General features: G+C 38.6%; 1 protein-coding gene across 2 annotated transcripts in view; it reads left to right on the top strand.

Annotated features, from left to right (window-relative positions):
* The first annotated feature begins 949 nt into the window (after window positions 1-949).
* CRISPLD1 (cysteine rich secretory protein LCCL domain containing 1) overlaps window positions 950-20904 on the top strand; it is a 37454-nt gene continuing 17499 nt past the window's right edge. Inside the window, exons 1-4 of one of the 2 annotated variants that reach the window (XM_059862524.1) lie at window positions 950-1106; window positions 2014-2336; window positions 20079-20197; window positions 20334-20466. In XM_059862524.1, the coding sequence (XP_059718507.1) occupies window positions 2079-2336; window positions 20079-20197; window positions 20334-20466 (510 nt within the window). In that variant the 5' untranslated portion in view covers window positions 950-1106; window positions 2014-2078. Of the gene's footprint in view, window positions 1107-2013; window positions 2337-20078; window positions 20198-20333; window positions 20467-20904 lie in introns of those variants that run through there. The other variant, XM_059862532.1, reaches the window with a different exon arrangement.

Below are 20904 nucleotides of genomic sequence, written 5' to 3' on the forward strand. Positions count from 1 at the left end.
GTTACTTGCATGGCATTGTTTCTCTTGGGCCCATGAAATTTGGAAGCATTTATAGAGCTGGTCTGAAGCCAGCTGGATTCTGATGAATTTTAACCTCAGCTTCTCAGTTTCTGAAAATGAAAATACAGAAAACTTTTGGAAGCTGATACAGCAGTCCTGTGAAGACTGGAAGTTGGTCAATCCGGCCGTTAGCTCAATGTAACAAATTATACTGAGTAAATGAAATGTCAACCCCATCAGCTTGCAAAAAATTTCAGTCTAGAAGACTCCGATACAACAAAAAGTATGTATCTGATGCCTATTCTTGCTTGGCACACCAATGAGTGCTTACAAACTTTTGAATTCTACTTCGTAAAGAACAGTCCATGTGGCTGGTTTGAATCCACAATAAAATTCCTGTTCATATTCCTCCAGCCATATTCACATGTCCTGGACTTTTGCGGAGCTCACAGCCTTTACTCTTTCCTGTGTCTCAGCAGGAGCAGGCCGGCTTAGCATCCTCTTGCCTGCTGCCAAGGATGGAGGCGGTTGGGGACGGGGCCCCCCTCGACTTTTCGGGGCGATCGCTTTTGCAGGACCGCGGCCAGCTTCTGCTCGAGGCTGCGGTGCCAGCCAGCCCTTGCTGCCCGCCGGACTCCAGGTATCGCCGCGGGAGCTGTTGCGGGTTCCGCCGCCCCCGGGCGCCGATGCTGGTACCGGGGCGAGGGTGCGGGGGCCGGGGCCAGGGGCGGGCGCGGTGCCCGGAGCGCGGCCGTCCCGCCCCGCGGGATGCCGGGGAGGGGTGTCCGCCGCACGTCACCGCCGCCTGCGATAAATGCCCGGCGGGGCGGGAGCCGTGGGGAGAAGCGTGGAGCATACGCGGGGCGGTGGTGGCGACCCGGAGGCGGGCGGGGGAGGCTACGGAGGTGGCTGAGCTCGGCGGCAGCCCCGCGCCGCGGCTCCGCTCCTGGACACGTCCGCGCCCGCCGCGCCGCTCCCAGCGCTGCTCCACGCAGCCGGCGGGGCGAGGCCGTGCCCGCGCCCCCCTGCCCCAGGCGGGCGTGGCGAGGAGGCGGGCGGCGGAGCGGAGCTGGCTGCGGGGAGAGCAGGCAGCCGCCGCTGGAGCGGTAAGGGCACTGGCGGGGGGCAGCATCCTCCCCGCAGCATCCTCCACGCGGCGGCGGGAGGACGGGCGGCGGCGGCAGGCCCGGCGGCCGGGGGCGCTCCGGCCGGGTCGGCTGCCCCAGGGAGAGCGGGGCCGGGCGCGGGCGGCGCGCTGGGGAGCGCTCGGCTCTGCCCGAGCGCCTCTTTGTGTTTCCCTCCCGGCCGCTGGGTCCGGTGTGGCGGGATTCGCGCGTGCTCGCCCAGGGGGAAGGAGCGACCTCGGGTTTCCTGCCTAAAGCGCTCAGTCGTGTAGTAGGCGTTGTTAGAATATCGCATTCTTGGAAGTGGTGCTACTTTTTCTGCGAGTTATAGTGCTTTCCTTTGCTTGGTGACTAGAAAAAAGCCGTCTCCCCTTTTTCGTGTCCGTGTTGAATACCTTTAGTTTCCTCGGGGTTTTGGAAATCGTAAAACAAAAGCTTTAATCAAGATCATATTTTGAAATGCACTAAGAGAGGATACTTTGTATCAAGTTCATTGTGGATTTCACACTTTGGCAATGACTGCAAGCCTTTAACCTTCTTTTGTGAAGTTCCAATACTGGAAGACCTTATCTACAGTCTAATCTTCATTGATGTCTGGCTCCTTTTAAGTAGATATGAAAAGCATGCTTTTTGCATGCAGGCACTGAAATGTGCATGTCAGTGTAATATATAAAACCACTTGAACAAACAGAAGCTCATAAGGGTGAAGATAAGTTATCTTCCCAAATCAAGTGTGTACTTTTAGAGTAAAAAATGCAGCATGCTGCTTTCTCCCCCTAGCAGAACAGTTACAAAATCTGTATGAACTCGAGATTTTGTTGCTTAATAAGTCCATACAAGCCAGTCCTTCAGTCTACAAATTACTTTACTCTCTCTTATGCATTTACAGCCAGCAAACCTGGAAGAAAGACTTTGTGTTGGAGCTAACTCCTGAGCATTTTGAGATCATTCATCATGAAGTATGTAGTACAGGAATGGCTCAGAGTAACTACCTTGCTATTCATAGCTCAAGCAGTTTCTGCAATGGTTCTTCCCAATGCCACGCTCTTAGAGGAACTTTTGGAAAAGTACATGGATGAAGATGGTGAGTGGTGGATCGCCAAGCAGAGAGGGAAAAGGGCTATCACAGACAGTGATATGCAAAGTATCTTGGATCTTCATAATAAATTACGGGGTCAGGTGTATCCACCAGCTTCCAATATGGAATATATGGTAAGGAAAAACGGATAGTGACATGCAGAAAAAAATGTTCTTAGAATAGTTGCTATCACTTTATAAAACAGCATACTTTCAGTCTTAGCTTGCTTGTTTTCTCATTTAAAGAACGTGTCACTTGTTTGTCTTTTTTTTTTTTTTTGTACAGGTATGAACTGTGAGATAAAAATGCCTGTTTGTAGATCAAGTGTCATGCTCTACTAATATTAATGTGTTTAATCTCTCATAGCTCTGCTAAATTTAAGTGGCAGTTCCTCAGTGTTAGGGGCCAATTTCCAAAATTGCAGCACTCAATAAAGTTGGTTGTAATTGTGGCCTAAAAAGTTATCATCTGAGAAGGGTACTGAGCAATGAAGTTTCAAGATAGCATGCATGTATTCTTTCCCATGCTTCTAGGTTGGATGGCATTTCTGAACAAAATGAGGATCTTACAACAAGAAAGTCTTCTGTTTAAGTTGGCACATGTTACTGGAGGGCTGTATATTTCTGTGTTCAAGTTAATAATGTAATTTCTTTTTATTTTTTTTCCTTAAGAAGTCTCTATATTTGGACTGTTATTAGTGGCATTAAGTTCCATGTTTCTGAACTTTGTTTTTATGCCATAGTTCAAGGCTAATTCTATCTCTCCTTGCTAAGTAGATGAAATCAGGTCATTAGAACTTTTAAGAAGTCTAGGGGTTTAACATAAATGGGCAACTTTTCTTTTTTCTGCATCTTTTTCTTGTGTCCACATGGTATATTTTTGACTTACCTGTTCATGCACCTGAGAAAGAGCATTGGTATAGGGTGAGTTGTTTATATCAAATATTATACAGGTTTCTTGTCACTTTCCATGACAGAGGTTTATATTAACACATTTCCAGATAAAAATATCTTTCCTAGACTGGAGGGGTGTCTTTCAGGTTGGAGAACTGTTTGAACTGAGCATATATGGGTCCTGGAGAAACCATGCTTGCTTAAAGCATCAGTAGAGTCATAAGATGGTTTGGGTTGGAGGGGACCTTTAAAGGTTCTCTAGTCCACCCCCCATTAAAGGCAGTTTAACTTAAGTTTACCTATGTGAGTGTTATTGTATTAGACTAAGAGCCATCAGAGAATTAGTTAATGGAATCACAGGATATATGGCCACATATCATCTCCAAACAAAGGGATGATAATACCTGAAACCTCTTTATCCCATTCAGTTACAATTGTCTGCACATATTCGTAAACCTTGTTTTCTGTTGTGACTTTTTCATACCTTGCTATAATAGAGGTTAACATTTTGTTCCCAGTCACTTTTTCTGGAAAGCTCAAGAACAAGCTATTAAGTCTTTTTGTAAAGGAAGAATTGTGAAGACTGTTACTTTCCCTTGTTAAAATACTGCAGGCCTTTTTCTTGAGATTCTCTGAAAGCGTAGATATTTGTAGTTATGTCGCTTTTTCCATTCCTAATGCCATACTACATTTGCCTGTCATATATCTTGGAAAGGAGAATTTGGATATACTCACAGAAGTAAGGTTTTTGACTGCTTTATTCAAAGATTCCTCCAGCACTGCACACACTTGGGCTTAAACGCTGTGTTAGGTCTACATCTGGAACAAGTTTTTTTGGTTTTGTTGTTTTTTCTGTGCTCTCCAATGATGCCTGAGCCAGAGAGTACAAGTAGCATGGAAAAGCAATTACCCAGTTTTAACATCAAGGATGTTACTCAGAACAGGGCAGCAGCTTTCAAGAGGGTGGGATTCAATTTTGGCATAATATCCTAGGGAATGAGGGATTAGGATAGGCAAGGGTTGGAGACCTGTGAAGGCAAAGGGTCTTTGTAAAGTGTGTGGTCAGAGGGATAGATACCTGTAGAGGGTATGAGAAGGGTATGGAGAGAGCCTGAGTGGTCAAGAAGGTGTTGAAAAAGATTGTGATGGAGAGAAAGAGCATTTGAGGTATAGATATGGTTAATCTAAGACCCATGACTGTGATTGGGATCAGAAGTTTATGGAAGGAGGTTAAGAGCACAGACATTTGCTAAGAGAGGCTATTTGAAAAGTCTAAACCTGTTAGTAAGTGGGGAGGAAGACTGTATCTGGAGGAGGCAGGTGAGAGTTGATACTGGGAATGGAGACAGGAGGGTTCATAAGACAGTGGGAACCACATGCTGCTTGAACAGAACGAGGAGAGGGCAGGACTGCTGATTGTTTGCACATACATTTTTATGGTACTCTTAGAGATTTTCCTTTCAATGTCTTAACAAAGGTAATTATTAGTGCTCCAGAAGAGGGAAACCATCTATCTAAATGCTTGTCTGATGTTTAGCAAGATAAATGAGTGCAGCTGAAATGCTTTTTGTCTTCTTTTGCTGTGGTTTATTAATATAGACATGCTGGCATACATGTCTCCTGCTATTGGCACACTGTAAACTGCCCTTTGTATTAGTAAACTCTCTCCTTCTGAATAGAGCTAGTTCTGTTTGAGGAAGTGACATTTTATGTCTCACTGAACCTGAATGGAGATAAGCAAGGTCCAGGTGCCTCCCTGTTAAACCTGTATCTCTATAAATCTGTGGTATAGTTGAGAAATTTAAGATATCCAAGAGTGCTTGGAGCTGGGAGAAGTATGTGAGGGCTGCATGCTCTCACTGCACTGTTAGGTTACCTAAGATGTTCCAGACTAAAAGGCAGCTCTGGCTGAAGTGCCTCTGTCCTGCTCCTGTTCCTACTGATAGAATGCACCTGAGTTGATGATGAGACTGAGCCAAGTACTTAAAGAATCAGATTTGATTTAAAAAAATGTAATTTTAGTGGGTTTTTTTCATTCTGAGTCATACACTATCTCCATGTGTGGCGGAATCAGATGAGTACCAGTGCTGATAAAAGAACATTGGAATGCATAACTGAGGAATGGGTGGGATGGAGAACCACATTGGGTAGGAGGTATTGGTTTTATTACTCACCTACAAAGTCCAGCCTTACCTTTGAGATAAGGCCTGCAGCATAAGATCTTGGTTCAATTAAAAACAAAACAAAATAAAAAAACCCAAAAACCCAAACCCAACAACAACAACAACAAAAAAGACCACCAAAAAACCCCCAACCAAACAAAACCAAAACCAAAAAACCCCATGGAAAATGAAAAAGTTGCATCACTGAGCTGTACACTCTTTCCATATGCTTTGAAAAAGCAAACATTACTGAGCTGTCATAGTTCAGAGACCTAAAGTTACAGTGCAGTAAGATTCACAGTAGCTAGGTCTAATGAACAAAATGTTCTCATGGTTGTCTGGCTGAACTTACTGGATGAAAAGTTCATCTTCCCAAGTACTGTGGCTCTGGTGGTGAGCAGTAATGGATTCCCAAGATAAGAGGATAAGAATAAAGCATGTGAAAAGAGAAACTTTTGCAATGAAACACCCCAGCTTCCAGCAAACAGCAGCTTAGGGACTTCCTCAATCTGCTGTTGTACTTTTTGCATCAGATGAAATACTCTCACATGGAATTTTCTTTATGGATCTGAAAGCTTCTGAGTCTATTTGTGTTTTTTGAATCCATGGCATCGATTTGCAGAGCTCTATACATTTAATTATCCAGTGGGTGAAAAAGTACATTTGTTTTCCTTTGAACCTCTTCTGTTTGATGCCTTATTTTTCTTTATTGTGAGAAATAATAATTTCCTCAGTGATGACAAGGCTTTCAGCTGAAGAATCCTAATTCCTTTACTTGAGAAGTTTTCGAAATGAAAAGCTGTTCCATTTTGAGATGGTTCTCCTGTTTTCCTTTTAATGCAAAAGGGACAAACCAAACTGTGGATCGTTACGGCATACTGCAAATTGTTATAGTTGTATTTATTTTCTTCACTTCCTAATAATTTCTAACATTCTTTTACTTTTTGACTTAGTGTCCTGCAGCTGACATGTTTCATAGAGCTATTCACAATGACTTCAAGATCTTTCTAATGTGCTAAGAGGTCATTTACTACACCACTGTGAATATATAGTTGACTGTTATCTCCAGCAATGCCCTTGTTACTTTGTATTCATTCACATTGAATGCTATAAAAAATTTTGTTGTCCAATCACTTAGCATTAATGAGTCTCTTGTCTTTATCTTTTGTTTTTCCTATCTTGTTTTTACCTATCTTAAATATATTGCATTCTCTTAACTTGGGCTTTTGTGGAGAAGGTCTGTTGCAGAGACTATGGACACATCTTGCAGGGAATCTGAAAATTATTTTATGCTCCTAAATCCCTTTTCTGTCATTTATCACTTCTTCCTTTACCTTATGATAGCTTAATTTTGTGTGTTTGTTATTTTTAAGTAACTTAGGAACTCTGTGGAAAACTTCACTGCACTTGCATGTTGACACCTTCAAGGTGTGATATATGTGGGAATAATTATCTGTATATTTTATATTTTTTTAACTTACCCTATGAATTCATTCCAGTGGAAGTCAGTTTTTAGTCTGTGGTTTCTCAGGATCTTCTAGAAGCTTTTTAAAATATTAACCATGTGCTGGTTTTTGTTAATGTGGTAACAAGGGAGGTAATGTACAGCACAGTAATCAGAAGTTTAATGAGCAAGTTCTTCCAGGTTCTTGAAGGATATTGTCTGGTCCTGGCAATTTGATGCTGTCAGTATTTTCAGTTTTGGCTGTTGTTTCTTAAGGCTGATTTGGATCTTCCACTTCACCTTCTGTCTCTTTTCCTGTGTGGAAGAATTCTGGTGTGAGAATGTGCATAAGCTCCTCTGTAGGGGACAGTATTGCAAAAATTCATTAAACTCCTCTGCAGTGGCCTTATATGACCTTATGACTGCATGTTAGATCATTCTTTCCTAGACCTCCTTCAAAGCTGAGAGAGTTTTTGGGTTGTTGACATTATGACTTAAATAGAAAAAGAAAAATCTGTTTTTGAGGTTATGATGAACAGTGTGTTATAAAAATGCATGGCAAATACAGGTTGTATATTTTCTTATTTGGATCGCTTCCTTTTAAAGAAAGGTGTAAGGACCATTTTCTTTTTGCTGCGCACATGAATTTAACAGCACAGGAAAGAGAGGGGAGAGGTGTGAGATTTCCCTTGTCCCCTTATAAAGCACCTGAACAGAGCTTAGAGCATTGTGTCGTGCTTTCAGCATGTCCCTCCTGGGCTGTTGCCACCAGTGTGCCCTTCACACCGTGTGTGCACTTGGGGTACACCCATGTGGAAGAGACACTTGAGCAAGTACTGGGAGCTGTGGCCAAGGGCTGCTGGCCCTGTTCAGTCTGACCAGAGCAGGGGGGCTGTGGCTTTGCTGCTCTGCAGTGCTCTGGTGTCCTTGCCTGGTCCTCTGCTGTGCTGGAGCTGCCCGTGCCTGCCCAGCCTCTATTGCCAAAGACCTGTCCTTTAAGGAAAAAATGGAAACCATCATGCTTTGTCATATGGTTTGTGGTGGATTCATGTGAAGTACTCTTATTCAGTTAGAAAGGGTTTGCTGCATATTAATAAATTCGTGCTAGATTGTAAAGGCTTAATAAAACTTGAAAAATGTCCCAAACTCCTAATACGTTTTGGGTTTTAGTTGGAAGCATTAGTTGTGTATCATGAACTGAAATTGGAAAAACTTTTTTCGCAATAATTTCATTGGTAACCTTGCACCTTAGTAAACCTGAATATATTAATGAAAACTGATTTCCTTCATGGTTATTGCAGTCAAGACTATAAAATAGTAATTATTATTTGGATAGTGGAAGTTGTTAATTACTCTATATTTCAAACAGTTGTAGTTTGCAAAATAAAATAATTCACCAAGAATAATATTCACAAAAGTAATTTTGCTTAATGAATTTATATGCACTCTATTTTAAATCATTCTTTTTAGTATTCATTCCTTGATTTCATACATATTTTTCCAAAGAAAGAAGTCAAATGAATAATGTGAGATCCTCATTCTGTCCTTTTCTATACTTAAGAGTATTCAGGTTTCAGCTTGATAGATAGCAGAGCATTTCAACCTGGTATTTCTTGGCCCCAAGCCATGCACTGCATTTTGTAATTACTGTAATTGGAGACACCAGTGTCTTCTAGGGCAAGGAAGTCTTTGCTTTTTTCCTTATCTCTGGTCTTTTGGCCAGATCCTGCCAATAAATACCAGGGATGTCATTGCAAAGCCTGTAACTTGTTTCTATAAAGTTTTACTTTGGAAGACTTGTGAGGAATGTACAAAGTTCTAGAGGTGCTTTTAAAACAGTTCAGATTAGAATATTTATTTATGTATAGCTGTACATATAGCTGAACATATTTTGTTTATAGCTGTGTGTAGCTGTGAATATTTTATGTATAGCTGTACCATATAGGTGTGTGGTTCTTCAGGAAAATTCTGGATGTGTGTCTGGCAGCAGTGTTGGACCCATATTTTGTTCACGGGGTGGGGGAGGGAAAGAAATATTTTTTTCTTAGTTTGATATAATGTTTGGTATATCTCTGAAAGTCTTAATTTGAAAACCTTGGTAGTGATGTGTTGAAAGTGCTAATACCATATTCCTTTCAAAACCATGACTAATTCATAACTTCTGTGAAGGGCTTTATATTTTGGGAGGCTTGAAGATTTGCCTCTCCATTTCAGTAGCTTCAGGAAGACTTCAGAAGAAAAAAATTACGAAGTATTGCTTATTTAGTTTTTCAAAAAAAATTCCTGTAGGCAATCTTCTGTTATAGTTAAATAGAAACCATTGGACTTTGGATTATATGAACCCACTAATGCATAGAACTCTTGCATGATAGTGAAAGTTTATTCATGGCATCATAGGGACTGAATAGGGATCAAAATAAATTTTCTTGCTATTTTGTGATGCATTTAGGTTCTATGATCAGTTTAATCAGGGAGTAGCAGCTCTTCTCTTTGTGTATCTGTAAGTTCCTAGATGAGATTTTTTAATTTTTGTTGTATTCCTAGGAGAATCGAAACATAAAAAAAGACCTTGTAATGCATAAACATGTTTGGGTGAATTTTTCTGTTCTGAAGTGCCCTTGTAAATTTCCTAGATCTTTCTGACAAAACATTTTGATGTCTCTGTTTAGTGTATGTTACCCATCTTGCCAAAACTCTTCAGGGATGCTTGATTAAAAACAATTCCTGTTCCTTTTGAGCAGAGGGCTTTGGTTTGTGGAATTGCCTAAGTGGCTGAAGAGCACTTTAGGTGCCAAGAACAGAGCAGCTCTATTCAGAGTGAGCCTGCCCTCTTTCCCTCTGGTTTTCCACTTTTCTGCTTCACTTCAAAGATTGGTGGAAGTGCTTCAGCTCCTTTGCCTGTGCTCAAAGGCTACTGACTCTGCATCAAAGAACACAGTGACGTTGACTTATCCTCTTATTCTCCCTGGCAGTTTTAGCAAAGGATTCTGCAATGTGAAGTGGCCAAGGAAAAAAAGTGCTATGACTTCTATTGATGTAATGCCAACAACAACTAAGCAACTCCAAGTAAAGAAACTGAAAGTGGAAAGTAGCAAAAAGGCTCACTGTCTCAAAGTTTAAGGGAGCCCTCCCAAAATAAAATAATTAGCAGCACAGGACAGACACTGTTCATCTTTAATTTTTGCTGTCAGAGAAGTTTTTTGTCCCCAAATTAAAGAAGATCATTAAATATTAATCAGTAGTAGCAGAACTAAGCTGAAATATAAAATATGGGCAGAACACAGAAAGAATCAATGAGATTTATAAAAGTAACTCCCTGTTGCCTGCTGTTTTCATGATATTTGCCTTGGAATCTTCCTCAACTAATTTTTTTCTTTTTAATTGAGAAAAAGATACTTATTTCCTAACATTATTTCGTTGACATGCTAGATATGAAGTTATCCTGTTCTATGTAAATATAATCAGCCTTAGAGTTTGCATGAGTCACTATCATAGAAAAAGAGTGATTCAAGCAAAAGACTATCCTCTGGCAATATAAAGATGGACAAATTTCACTTTATTATGAAAGAAGGTAACAGTTTCTTAAAATGAGGCTGTTAAATCCAGAATTTGGCTCCCTGACAAATATCACAATAGATTTCTCCTGGATTCCCTGTTGGATCTTCAAGTGGTCAGGGATTCCTTTAATACATTTTCCAATGTTTTTTTGAGAATTTATTTAAAAATATTTCTGAGAGAAATGCCAGGTCACATATGATCAACGAATGCTTTTTGGCAGTAAGTTCAATTCACTTATGTCAGAACACAGTGGTCATCTTTTAAAAGCATTTAGTTTGACACATATTTGAGATACCATAGCTAATTCCTGTTCAAAGTCCAGGACGTTCTGTAACATGTCTAAAACTGCTGTATGAAAGCAATCAGTTACAGTGAGTTTAACCTGGTAATCACTACTAGGATTTGAGGTGAGGACCTGTTCTCTGGTCAGTTTGTGATTAGCTATAAATATTCATGAATACTATTTGTAATGAATGTGTGCAATTCATAATTTGACAATGGACAAACTAGAGAAATCAAAATCAGCTTTCATGCTGTTGCTTCTCTTCTCTTCCTGTTAGAATATAGAAGTGAATAGATGATTCTTAGTCATGTCCTAATAGACAGTCTCAATGCACTCCTTTTAAAAAGTAGCAAAGAAAATGCACTGTTTCAGAACACCTTGGAAAGCTGAATATTCCAGCACAGTTTTTTAACGTGCTTAGAGTACACAGAGAATTAAACGTGATTAGTCATGGCTGCTGGTTCCTATTCCTGGTTTTACTTCTTCAACACAAGGAGCTCAAACACATGAAGCTGTAATAAGGAGATGCTTCTAAATATTGGTGCAATTTTTTCAGTGTTTGGGAACAATATTTTTGGCCATATACCACTTTCCTGTTTCCAGGCAAAAGCCACGGTTTTCCTGCTTTTTACTCTTTTCCAAAAGAGTAGCTGAAACCTCAAAGTCTATTCAGGGATTTCTGCCCAGTTTAAAGCTCTGTAAACTCCAGTCTGCCACATGGTAGCATGTAAGTTCCTTACCATTTCTCTTCTAGCCAGGTAGTAGTTTTCCAGCAGAAAATGCCTGTCTTAACTTTCTTGGTAAAGGAAAGTTTGGCAGTTTTTAGCTATTCTTTCTTTGTGCTCAGAGAATATACCAGTACTAATTAGTATTGTTGGGTTTTTAATTTCAAAGGAAATTTTGCCTGGTTTTTTTGCCTGAGTTTTTGTGGTCATGCTGCTCTGTGGGGAGACCACATTTTTTTTCTGACTCAAATGACTGCAGGTAAGCATCTCAGTTGAGTGAAAATTATTTGCTTTTCAGATGTGCTAATTATGATTAGTTTTCATGGACTCCCTTCAGTATCTTTGTACTGATGAAATTGTCTCGCTGAAGCACGACTTAAAGACAAGCTGATGAAAACTGCCAATGCCTGTTCATCAAGAAGAGATCATGTCAAACCAATCCATTTTTACTTTTTTAATCACCCAATAGTTAGAGAAGTATTAGGTGCCATATTTTGACTCTGGAAAGTTCTTGACACTCTCTACCCTGATGTATTTGTGAGAGAAAATTGACAGAACCTCCTTTTCAAGAGCCTGAAGATTGAAGGTGTTGGAGCATCTTCTGTTTTGGTTGAACACTTATGACTTGTAGCAAGGAGTACACCTGAAAACTGCAGTGTGTGTGTGTGTATATATACACACACACACACACACACACACACACACACACACACACATACACATATATATATATATATGTATATGTGTGTATATATATATATATATATATATATATATATATATATAGTGGGAATAGGAGAGGGCTGTTTTAAAGAACATGATCAAAATTAGAATTTGAGAAGTAGAAATAATGGCCGGGGATGAACGTGATGAAACTTAACTGCAAGGTATGGAAGGAGGAAGAAATCAAACTGGTGAAATACAAGGCATAAAATGTAGAGGTAAAACTGCAATATAAAGATGCAGCAGTTGCACTGACTTAAAAAAAAATATGTGACATCAATCTCTAAAAGGAGTTGTCCATGTGTGAAACTGATGAGAATATGTCTGAAATGGAAATGTCCATTACTGGTAATTTTTAAAGAATGGTCTACCCATTCTAGAGAGAATGAAGGAGATTAATAAGATTGATTGTGAAGACAGAATATGTGATTTATGGGATGATTGAAGGAATGAAGCAGCTGAATTTGGTTAATCAGGGAAATAAATAAAGGTAGTTACAGGAAAGAGAGAGATTTCTTTTTATATGACAATAAAACATCAGCTAGCATTGCAGGGCAGAAGGTTTAGGTTGCATACCAAGGAGATCCTCTTTACTCTTACAATCATAAAAATCCAGAAAGAAATAAAAGTCAGTGTTATTCTGAAAGTACTGTTACTATTTCAAATTATAAAAATGTGGATAATATACATATATTTGACTCAGTGGAAAAGGCTAGATAGACTACACTCCAGATCAGTCTCTTGAAGTAATTTTTAAATGTACCTTTCTGTTTTTCTGTGTTGGTGCCATGCAGTTGGTTTCTAGTTTTCAACTGTATTTCTGGAATATTTGCTCATGGCATTTCTCATTCTATGTTTCATCTTTACTTTTTTTTCCCTTCTCAGTGTCATTAGTCTTAATACAGTGGATTCATTTAAAAAGTAAATAAATACCCATACTGTACCGTGGTATTTACTTTACCACTCTTTCCCTATATTTAGAATGTATACAGCAATGAGGTATTTATACTATGCCATGGTAAATGTTTACTTTCAGTGGTGCCCACTGTACTTACTTTTCCATCTTTACTGAGCTTGACTTTTAGCTCTTCTTTAATTTCCGTATAGTCCCAGTCCATATGATTTTTTTCTGCCTTCCAACATATGTGAAAATATATCCAATTAAAATGTTACCCCTGTTGAGGGTTTTTTAAAACTATTTTTGCTGGAAAATGTTTTTTGAGCTACTGGCCTTTGCAGTTCTGTTGCAATGCTTTTGGTGTAATAGGTGGACTCCTGCTGGTGTGCCTTGGATGAGAATGTACATTTTTGATTTAACACTCGCACAACACAAATGGTGGGATTCATCTCACAAAGCTTTTGATGTCTGTGGTGTAGATGTCTGCATTTGAGCCAGAGAAAAATGAGAACCTCCAACACACAGTTTATCTCAGTTAAAAGTGGGTGGCTAAAATTATCTCCTTCTATAGATGCTTATTTGTCTATGTAACTGCAAAAGTTATTTAGATAATTAGCTCAGATGTAGGTATCTGCTTTGAGGCTGCTTAAATTCAGTGTACATTAATCCCACCTCATATAATTTGTTTGGCTGCTGATGAATTTTAATTTAAGATGTGGTAGTCTCATTGAAACAGCAGCTCCTCCAATAAGCAGAACATTGGTTTAGCATAACATTTCCACACTGTACCTGAATCCTGTGTTGACAGAGGTTAAATTCCAAAATTTGTAGTCCAGTATGTAAAGCTAAACTGGCATTAGTTGTGGCTTATTTAAATGTAAACCAGAAGCAGTCTTAAGAACCATATTTTGCAAAGTGTGGCACACTCTTCTGGGGTAGAAGACTCAGCAGCTGGAGGCAGTAACTGCTGCTACCATTTAGTAGCAGCTGGGTTTTGGCTTGCCAGGGTAGTGTTTGAGAACATTTGTGAAACACTGATAGTGCCATATCTGTGTGTCTTTGATGGTGAACTAGTTTTAATAGGATACTGATGAAAGAAATGCCTGTGTTGTCAAGTGTTGTGGTGCCATTCACGCAGATTTGTAGAGCAAAGGAATTGATGCTGAGAACCTGACATTCATGCTGTGCACACCTGTTTTTCAAAAAATTATAGTCTCCCTTTTTATGGAAAGAAATTTCCTATATTTTTAAGTAACAGTGTTTGAAGATTTAATTCATCCTTTGGCAAACAAAAGGATCCTTGCCTATAGCTATGCAGAGATTTCTTTTCAACTTCACCATTTCTTTCAAAGAGTTGTTTTAAAAGTGTCCTTAGTTGAAATCTGTAAAATACTGACTGTTTCTGAGTATTGTGGAAGAACTTGAGTTAAGCTTAAAGCTTAATTCAGGTCAGCTCAATATGTATTTCAGTAGCCAGAATTTAATATCATTAATGACATTGTGGTTAAAATTTGAGAAATGTTTGCTTCTGGTAGGATGTAAAATAAATTGATTGCTGTGACTCTTCATGTTCTTCCATTTTTATTCTGGCTTCTTTTAAAATCCCAAGAGTCTTGGCATTTTAAAGGTCACTAATTAGTTTTGTATATATTTGAAGTTATTAATTGTGTTATTTGATCTGAATGAACATGAAAACTTAGGTGTTTATCTTTCTTTGCGTATGGAGATTCTTTCATTGTTTGAAGCCCAAAGCTTGCCATCATGTAAGTGAAACAAGGGAATGCTATTAAAAGCACAAGAATAAAATTTGTATTCCAGTAAAGAGGTGTGTTTTAAGTACTTAGGCAGATGTTTTTACCTGTTTGTTTAATTTAGCCGACCTGGTGTGCAAAATGCATTATATTTAGAACTAATTTGACAGGATTAGTATGAAAATACTTTAAAATAAAGAGTCTTATCTTTAGAATTAAGATGCACAGCTTTTTTTCATATAACTTCAATTAGAATAATTAGTTTAAGAAAGAAATTTGGATCTTCTATTTTAATTACTGAAAGAGAAGAACAAAATTCAGTGTGGTATCAAAAATGTAAAGTGGCTCCTTCCTGTTCTTGATCCCATCTCTGAAGCATGTTGATAATTCTGTAGAAAATCTTCAGAATTCTTCAAATTCCACCTACATGTAACTGAAGAATTGGCCTTTAAAAATACCTTTAAGCTAATTTTCTAGGAGTAAGCTGTGATATGGCGTTGCAGGCTTACAGATTTCTTCTACAAGTTTTAATTTGTTTTAGAAATTTCATATGAATTCATGTTACTAGCACCTGTGCATAATGTTTGCATTTCTGGAGTAGTCAGATATAAATTAAAGTTTTCCAGGTGGTTGCATCAGGGATTAGGATACCATTTATAGAATCACAGAATTGGTAAGGTTGGAAGGGACCACTGTGGGTCACCTGGTCCAGCCTCCCTACTCAAGCAGGGTTATTCTCGATCACATGGCAAAGGACAGCATCCAAATGATTCTTGAATATCTCCAGTGTTGGGGGGGGACTGAGCAACATCTCTGGGCAACCTGTTCCAATGCTCAGTCACCCACACATTGAAGTTCTTCTGTATGTTTGGGTGGAACTTCCTATGCATCAGTTTCTGCCTGTTGCCTCTTGTCCTATTGCCTGGCACTACTGAGAAGAGCCTGGCTCCAGCCTCTTGCCAGCCTCATACCTGGGCTTTTTCCCCAGGTGCAGGACCCTGCATTTGCCTTTGCTGAATTTCAGATGGCTCTTCTCTGCCTGGCTCTTCACCCTGTCCAGGTCCTTCTGAAGGGCTGCACAGCTCTCTGAGCCATTGCCCACTGCTCCCTGCTTTGTGTCATCAATGAAACTCCTGAGGAGACATCTGCCCCTTCATCCAAGTAATTCATAAAAAAGTTAAACAATATTGGGTCCATTATTAAACCTTGGGGGACACCACTAGAGACAGGCCTCCAAAAAGACCCTGTGCCACTGATTACAGCCCTCAGAGATCTGCTGCTCAGCCAGGTCTCAACTTGCCTCACTGTTTACTCAAGTCCACAGTTTCTGAGTTTGCCTATGAAGATGTTGTGTGAGACAGTGTAAAGAGCATTGCTGAAGTCGTGGTAAACAATATCCACTGCTCTCCCCTTGTCTAGCCAGGTAGAGGGAAATTGAGTTGATCAAGCATGATTTAACTTTTGTGAATCTGTGCTTACTACTCCTGAACACCTTGTCCTTCACTTTGGTAGAGATGGCCTCCAAAATGGGACGCTCCATTACCTTTCAAGGGATTGAGGTGGGGCTGCCTCTGTGGTAATTTCCTGGGTCCTCATTCTTGTGCTTTTTGAAGACTGGGGTGGCATTTGCATTTTTTCAGTCCTCTGGCACCACTCTGATCTCCACCATCTTTCAGACACACTATTGTGTCTGCCAGGTCTCTCAGCAGTTGTGGATGCATCCTGTTAGGGCCCATAGACTTGTTGATGTCAAGTTTGGATTGGTGTTCTCTGACCCAATCCTACTTGACAGAGGGAATTTCTTCCTGCTATCATTCCATTACTCTGGTCTCCTAGATCAGAGATCCCTGAGGGCTGGTCTGGTCAGTGAAACCCCGTCCAAAGAAGGTGTTCAATAACTGCCTTCTCTGTGTCCTGCTAGCAGGGCCCCCCTCCATTTAGTAACAGGCCTACAGTATGCTTAGTTTTTCCTTTGTTTTTGATGTATTTGAACAAGTCCTCTGTTTTGTCCTTGTTGTCCTTCACGAGATTCTTGAAGGGCCTTGGCTTTCCTTCTCTCATTTTTTATTTACTCTGGCAACCCTGGCCTGACCCTGCTTCTATCTCCTGTGTATTTCCTGGCTGTGGTTGAGTAATGACAGGAGCTCCTTATTTATCCACACAGGTTTCTTGCTCCCTTTGTCTGATTTCTTGCTCATCAGGATGCCTCATCCTTGAGCCTGGAGAAAGTGGTCCTTGTATTTCCCTGTTTTTATTAAAGATCATTATAGTGATCCTGGAGATCGGGAAACCTTTTTATTTCTATATTGATTTGGATTTGTGTTTTATGGCTTCTGTCTTGGTAGGTCTTGGAGACACACGTAACTATGACTTCTAGCACTTGTATCTCTTTTTTGTCTACTGGCTGTAGGAGATTAGCAGTGTTTTATTCACATTTTTTTCTTTGAAGTCTCTGGTAATCAAGAAAGTGACCCTAATCTCTAGGAAATTCTTTGGAACTGAGACATTTGGACATTCTTCAAGAATGTTTTATAAAATTTATATTCCTTAGTAGAGAGGTGGGTTTTTTTGTTCTTGGTTTTTTTTTTTAATTTTAACTTCTGTTGAAGCCATTTCAGGAAGTGGAGGCTATGATGAGAAAATGAGCCCATAGAAAAATGAACACTGCACTTAATGAGTTCTTTCCCCCTATAGTGTAATTTACACTTGACTAATATTTTTTTTTTGACATCTGAATATGTAAAACTTTTGATATTTACTTAAGTGATTAAAATGAGAAAGAAATTAAGTTATGTCTTGGCACTCATAAATGAAGCTGCTTCAAGGAAAGTGAGTTATGATGACGCCTAGAAAGTTGGAAGTGTGCTTTTCTCTGGCTAGGTAAGGTAAAGGGAGTAAAGACAATATCTTATACTGTGGATGAAGGCAGAGAAACAGTTAAAGAAGACGGAACTTTATTTCAAGACCGTATCCAATTTCAACAGTACTTGGAGTGTGGGTGTTCATCTGTCAGGAGGATTAACGATGAATTTCAGTTTTTCATTGAAAAGCTGTGCTTTCAGAGTTCTGGATGGTTCTGTCATGCATAGCTTTCAACACTCTTTAAAGAAATTTTTCTTAAAGGTAATTACTTCACAGGCTTGAAGAGCTGATTCAGACAGCTACTATTGATTGCCTAGCTCTAAACTTTAAAAAAAATATAATTGTTTCAGTTAAAATAGCTGCATAAAATATTTTTAAGCTTGTGTGGTGAGAAAAATAGAACAGTAGTACAATTCCATGACTGATGTTTTAAAAGTGGAAGATGGGGGCGATGCTTTACAAGAGAATATCTTCTCGCTTTCTGAAGGTCATAAGAGCAGTCAGAAATTGGAGATATCTTTGGAGGTAGGAAAGTTCAAACTGAGCAAGTGCTAAAATTTTGTTCTATTGTAAGTCTAATTTATTCTAAATTTGCATTTTAGATTCCAGTGTGCAAAACCATTCTTAATAGCAATTATTTGGGAAATGTACTAACTGAAATGTACAAACTTTATGACTGTTCATCCTCAGAGCTACATCTACAGATTGTAAGATTTTGAGGTGACTTAATACCATACAACATATGCAACAAAGGAAAATTGATAGTGGCTTCTATTTTAAAATATGGTCTTATGATTTTGTGGTGGAAGATGAAGCAACTCTACTACAGCCTGTAAGAACAAAGTACTTGTGTGGAGGAAGTGTGTTAATCTTCACGTATTTTTACAATGGGTACAACAGGGATAAGAACATTTTATGGTGGCGTGACAACTACAGGGAAGATGAAAAGAGTTATACAAAGTGTCATATAAAACTTCATTATTTAAGATTAAAATATTTTTTTGTGGAGGTTAAGAAATAATGGCCCAGGAGAGTGAATGGAAAATTAGTACAGTTTTCTAAAGTCAGTGGTCTTTGTATTCATAGGTGGGTTAAAAGATTTATTCTGTCATTATTATACTGTTTAAGTATTTCTGTCAAAATAAATGTTGCATTTTGGGAATCAAAATATACCCTGTAAATTGTTTACTTGCTGATAATATTAATAATAACAGACAAAATGCAATCCAATGCATAACAGATTTCTGAAGAAGAGAAGCAAGAACAGATATTCTAGGATTAAATTCAGTGAATAAAGTCTTTACATAATAATGGTCTTGCATAACCAAGGACATACTTGTTTTTTATGAGTTATCTGATTAATAATTTGAAAACTGCATGTCAAAATTAGTGGAAAAATAAATTTTAGCATGTGGAATTTGTCTGTTATATTTGTGCAATCTTTGGCTATGTTAAGAAGTTTTCTGCCTTTTATCTGTGCCAAAAATTAGTAGACATGATCTCCAGTGTCTGCATGGGAATTTGGATCTGGAAATACTGAATTACTGTTATTTAGATAGCATAGTCTCACTTAATGAAATTTAGTCTGAACATATGATGAAATACTTCAGGTTCTATCAACATGTTCTTCTTTCCTGGAGGCATTCTAGTTTCCTAATCTGACTGTTGGTATTAGTCAGGTATCTGGAAATTATTTCTGTAGCTATCAGGAAATTCCAAAAGCCAAGCAAAATTATGGATACTTTGAACTAGAGCGATGGACCACTTAGAGCAAACTAGCTTAGTGCAGTAAAAACTCTACTGCACTATATTGACTATATGGTATGACTTTTCTCAAGGTGAGTTTGTCTTAGTATGCTTTTGAAAGAAAGAAACTTAGATTTGCCTTTCAGCTGCAAGCTTATTCTTCCATCTTCCTTAAATAATAAAAATTAACGATAAACAACAATTCATAATATTTTTTTTTAACTTCTTCTAAGCATGCCTCTTTACTATCATGAATTTCCCTTTTTTTGCTAACCTATGCATAAAATCAGTGAATGACAACCTTACTCTAGTTTTCATAATTTGCATTGGAATTGTGTATTATTTCAACAAAAGGTAGTTATAGAAAAGGAAAAGGAAATCTTATTCATTTCACATAAACTATTAGTTTAAAGGAAATAAAGTCTTGTTTGAAAGCAGGTTGGATAATACCCTTTCAGTTAAGAAAAATGCCCATTACTGCAAAACAATCTCACAAGATAAAAAATGCACTTAATTTAGCTTGGAAAGTTGAACTAAGCCTTTCAGTTTCATATTTATGCTTTATTCACTGCAGCATGGCTGCACGTGGTTTCTAAAGGGAATGCTGAGAAGGGATTAAAACTTTTTTTCTCTTGGTGAAAGCATTTTTCTTTCTTACAAAACACAAATGCAGCGTACATTTTTCAATTCTTACTTTTCAGTCTTCTGCCGCAGTAAAAGAAACTTCAAAAATTAAAAAAAATTACAATTATTCTTTTTTTTTTTTTTAATAATAAGATACACACCAGATATTTTTAAGAAGATTTCCCTTTGTTTTCTTTTAAATTTCAGACATGGGACACAGAACTGGAGAGATCTGCAGAGTCATGGGCTGAAACCTGTCTGTGGGAGCATGGACCAGCAAGCCTTCTTCCATCAATTGGACAAAATCTGGGGGCACATTGGGGAAGGTAGTTTAAGATACTATTTTTTGCAATATATGAGATTTTAAAAAATGTGACAAAAATTTGCATGTTATTAAAAGGAAAAAAACGTCAGAATCTACAACTTTTGAATGATCTAATACACTGCTACTGGCTTTCCTAGGTACAGACCTCCAACATTTCATGTCCAAGCATGGTATGATGAAGTGAGAGATTTCACATATCCCCATCCTCATGAATGCAATCCATATTGTCCATATAGATGCTCTGGTCCTGTTTGTACACATTACACACAGGTATGTAGGTGTGCTTGATTTTAATCAGCTATGGAAAAGAGTGGTAGAGACTTCCAGCTAGGTTGCTGTCTGACAGAGCAACTAAACCTGCAGTATATTCCACAGCATGAAAGCACAAAAAGGTTTTGTTTAGACTCCATAGTCACAAGCCCTGGGTATCAATGACAAAGTAAGATTGTCATACAAATCTTTAGATTTCATCCTCATAAATATCAGCAGGATTGAGGAAAAAGCTCACAAGCCCCAGTGTTAAACTGAGTATTACTGCTCAGTGCATTTTGCATAATCTGGATAGCCCTTCCTATAATATGTTGAAGAAACAGCTCATTTTAAAAACAAAAAGTTTTCTTAGGTGAATTCCTCAGATCAAACAGTAGTCTTAAAGACCTTGTTTTAACTTCAGGAAGATTTTAAAATTAGTGATAATTCACTTCTTAT

Source organism: Haemorhous mexicanus, chromosome 1 (assembly GCF_027477595.1).
Source record: "Haemorhous mexicanus isolate bHaeMex1 chromosome 1, bHaeMex1.pri, whole genome shotgun sequence".
NCBI lineage: Eukaryota > Metazoa > Chordata > Aves > Passeriformes > Fringillidae > Haemorhous > Haemorhous mexicanus.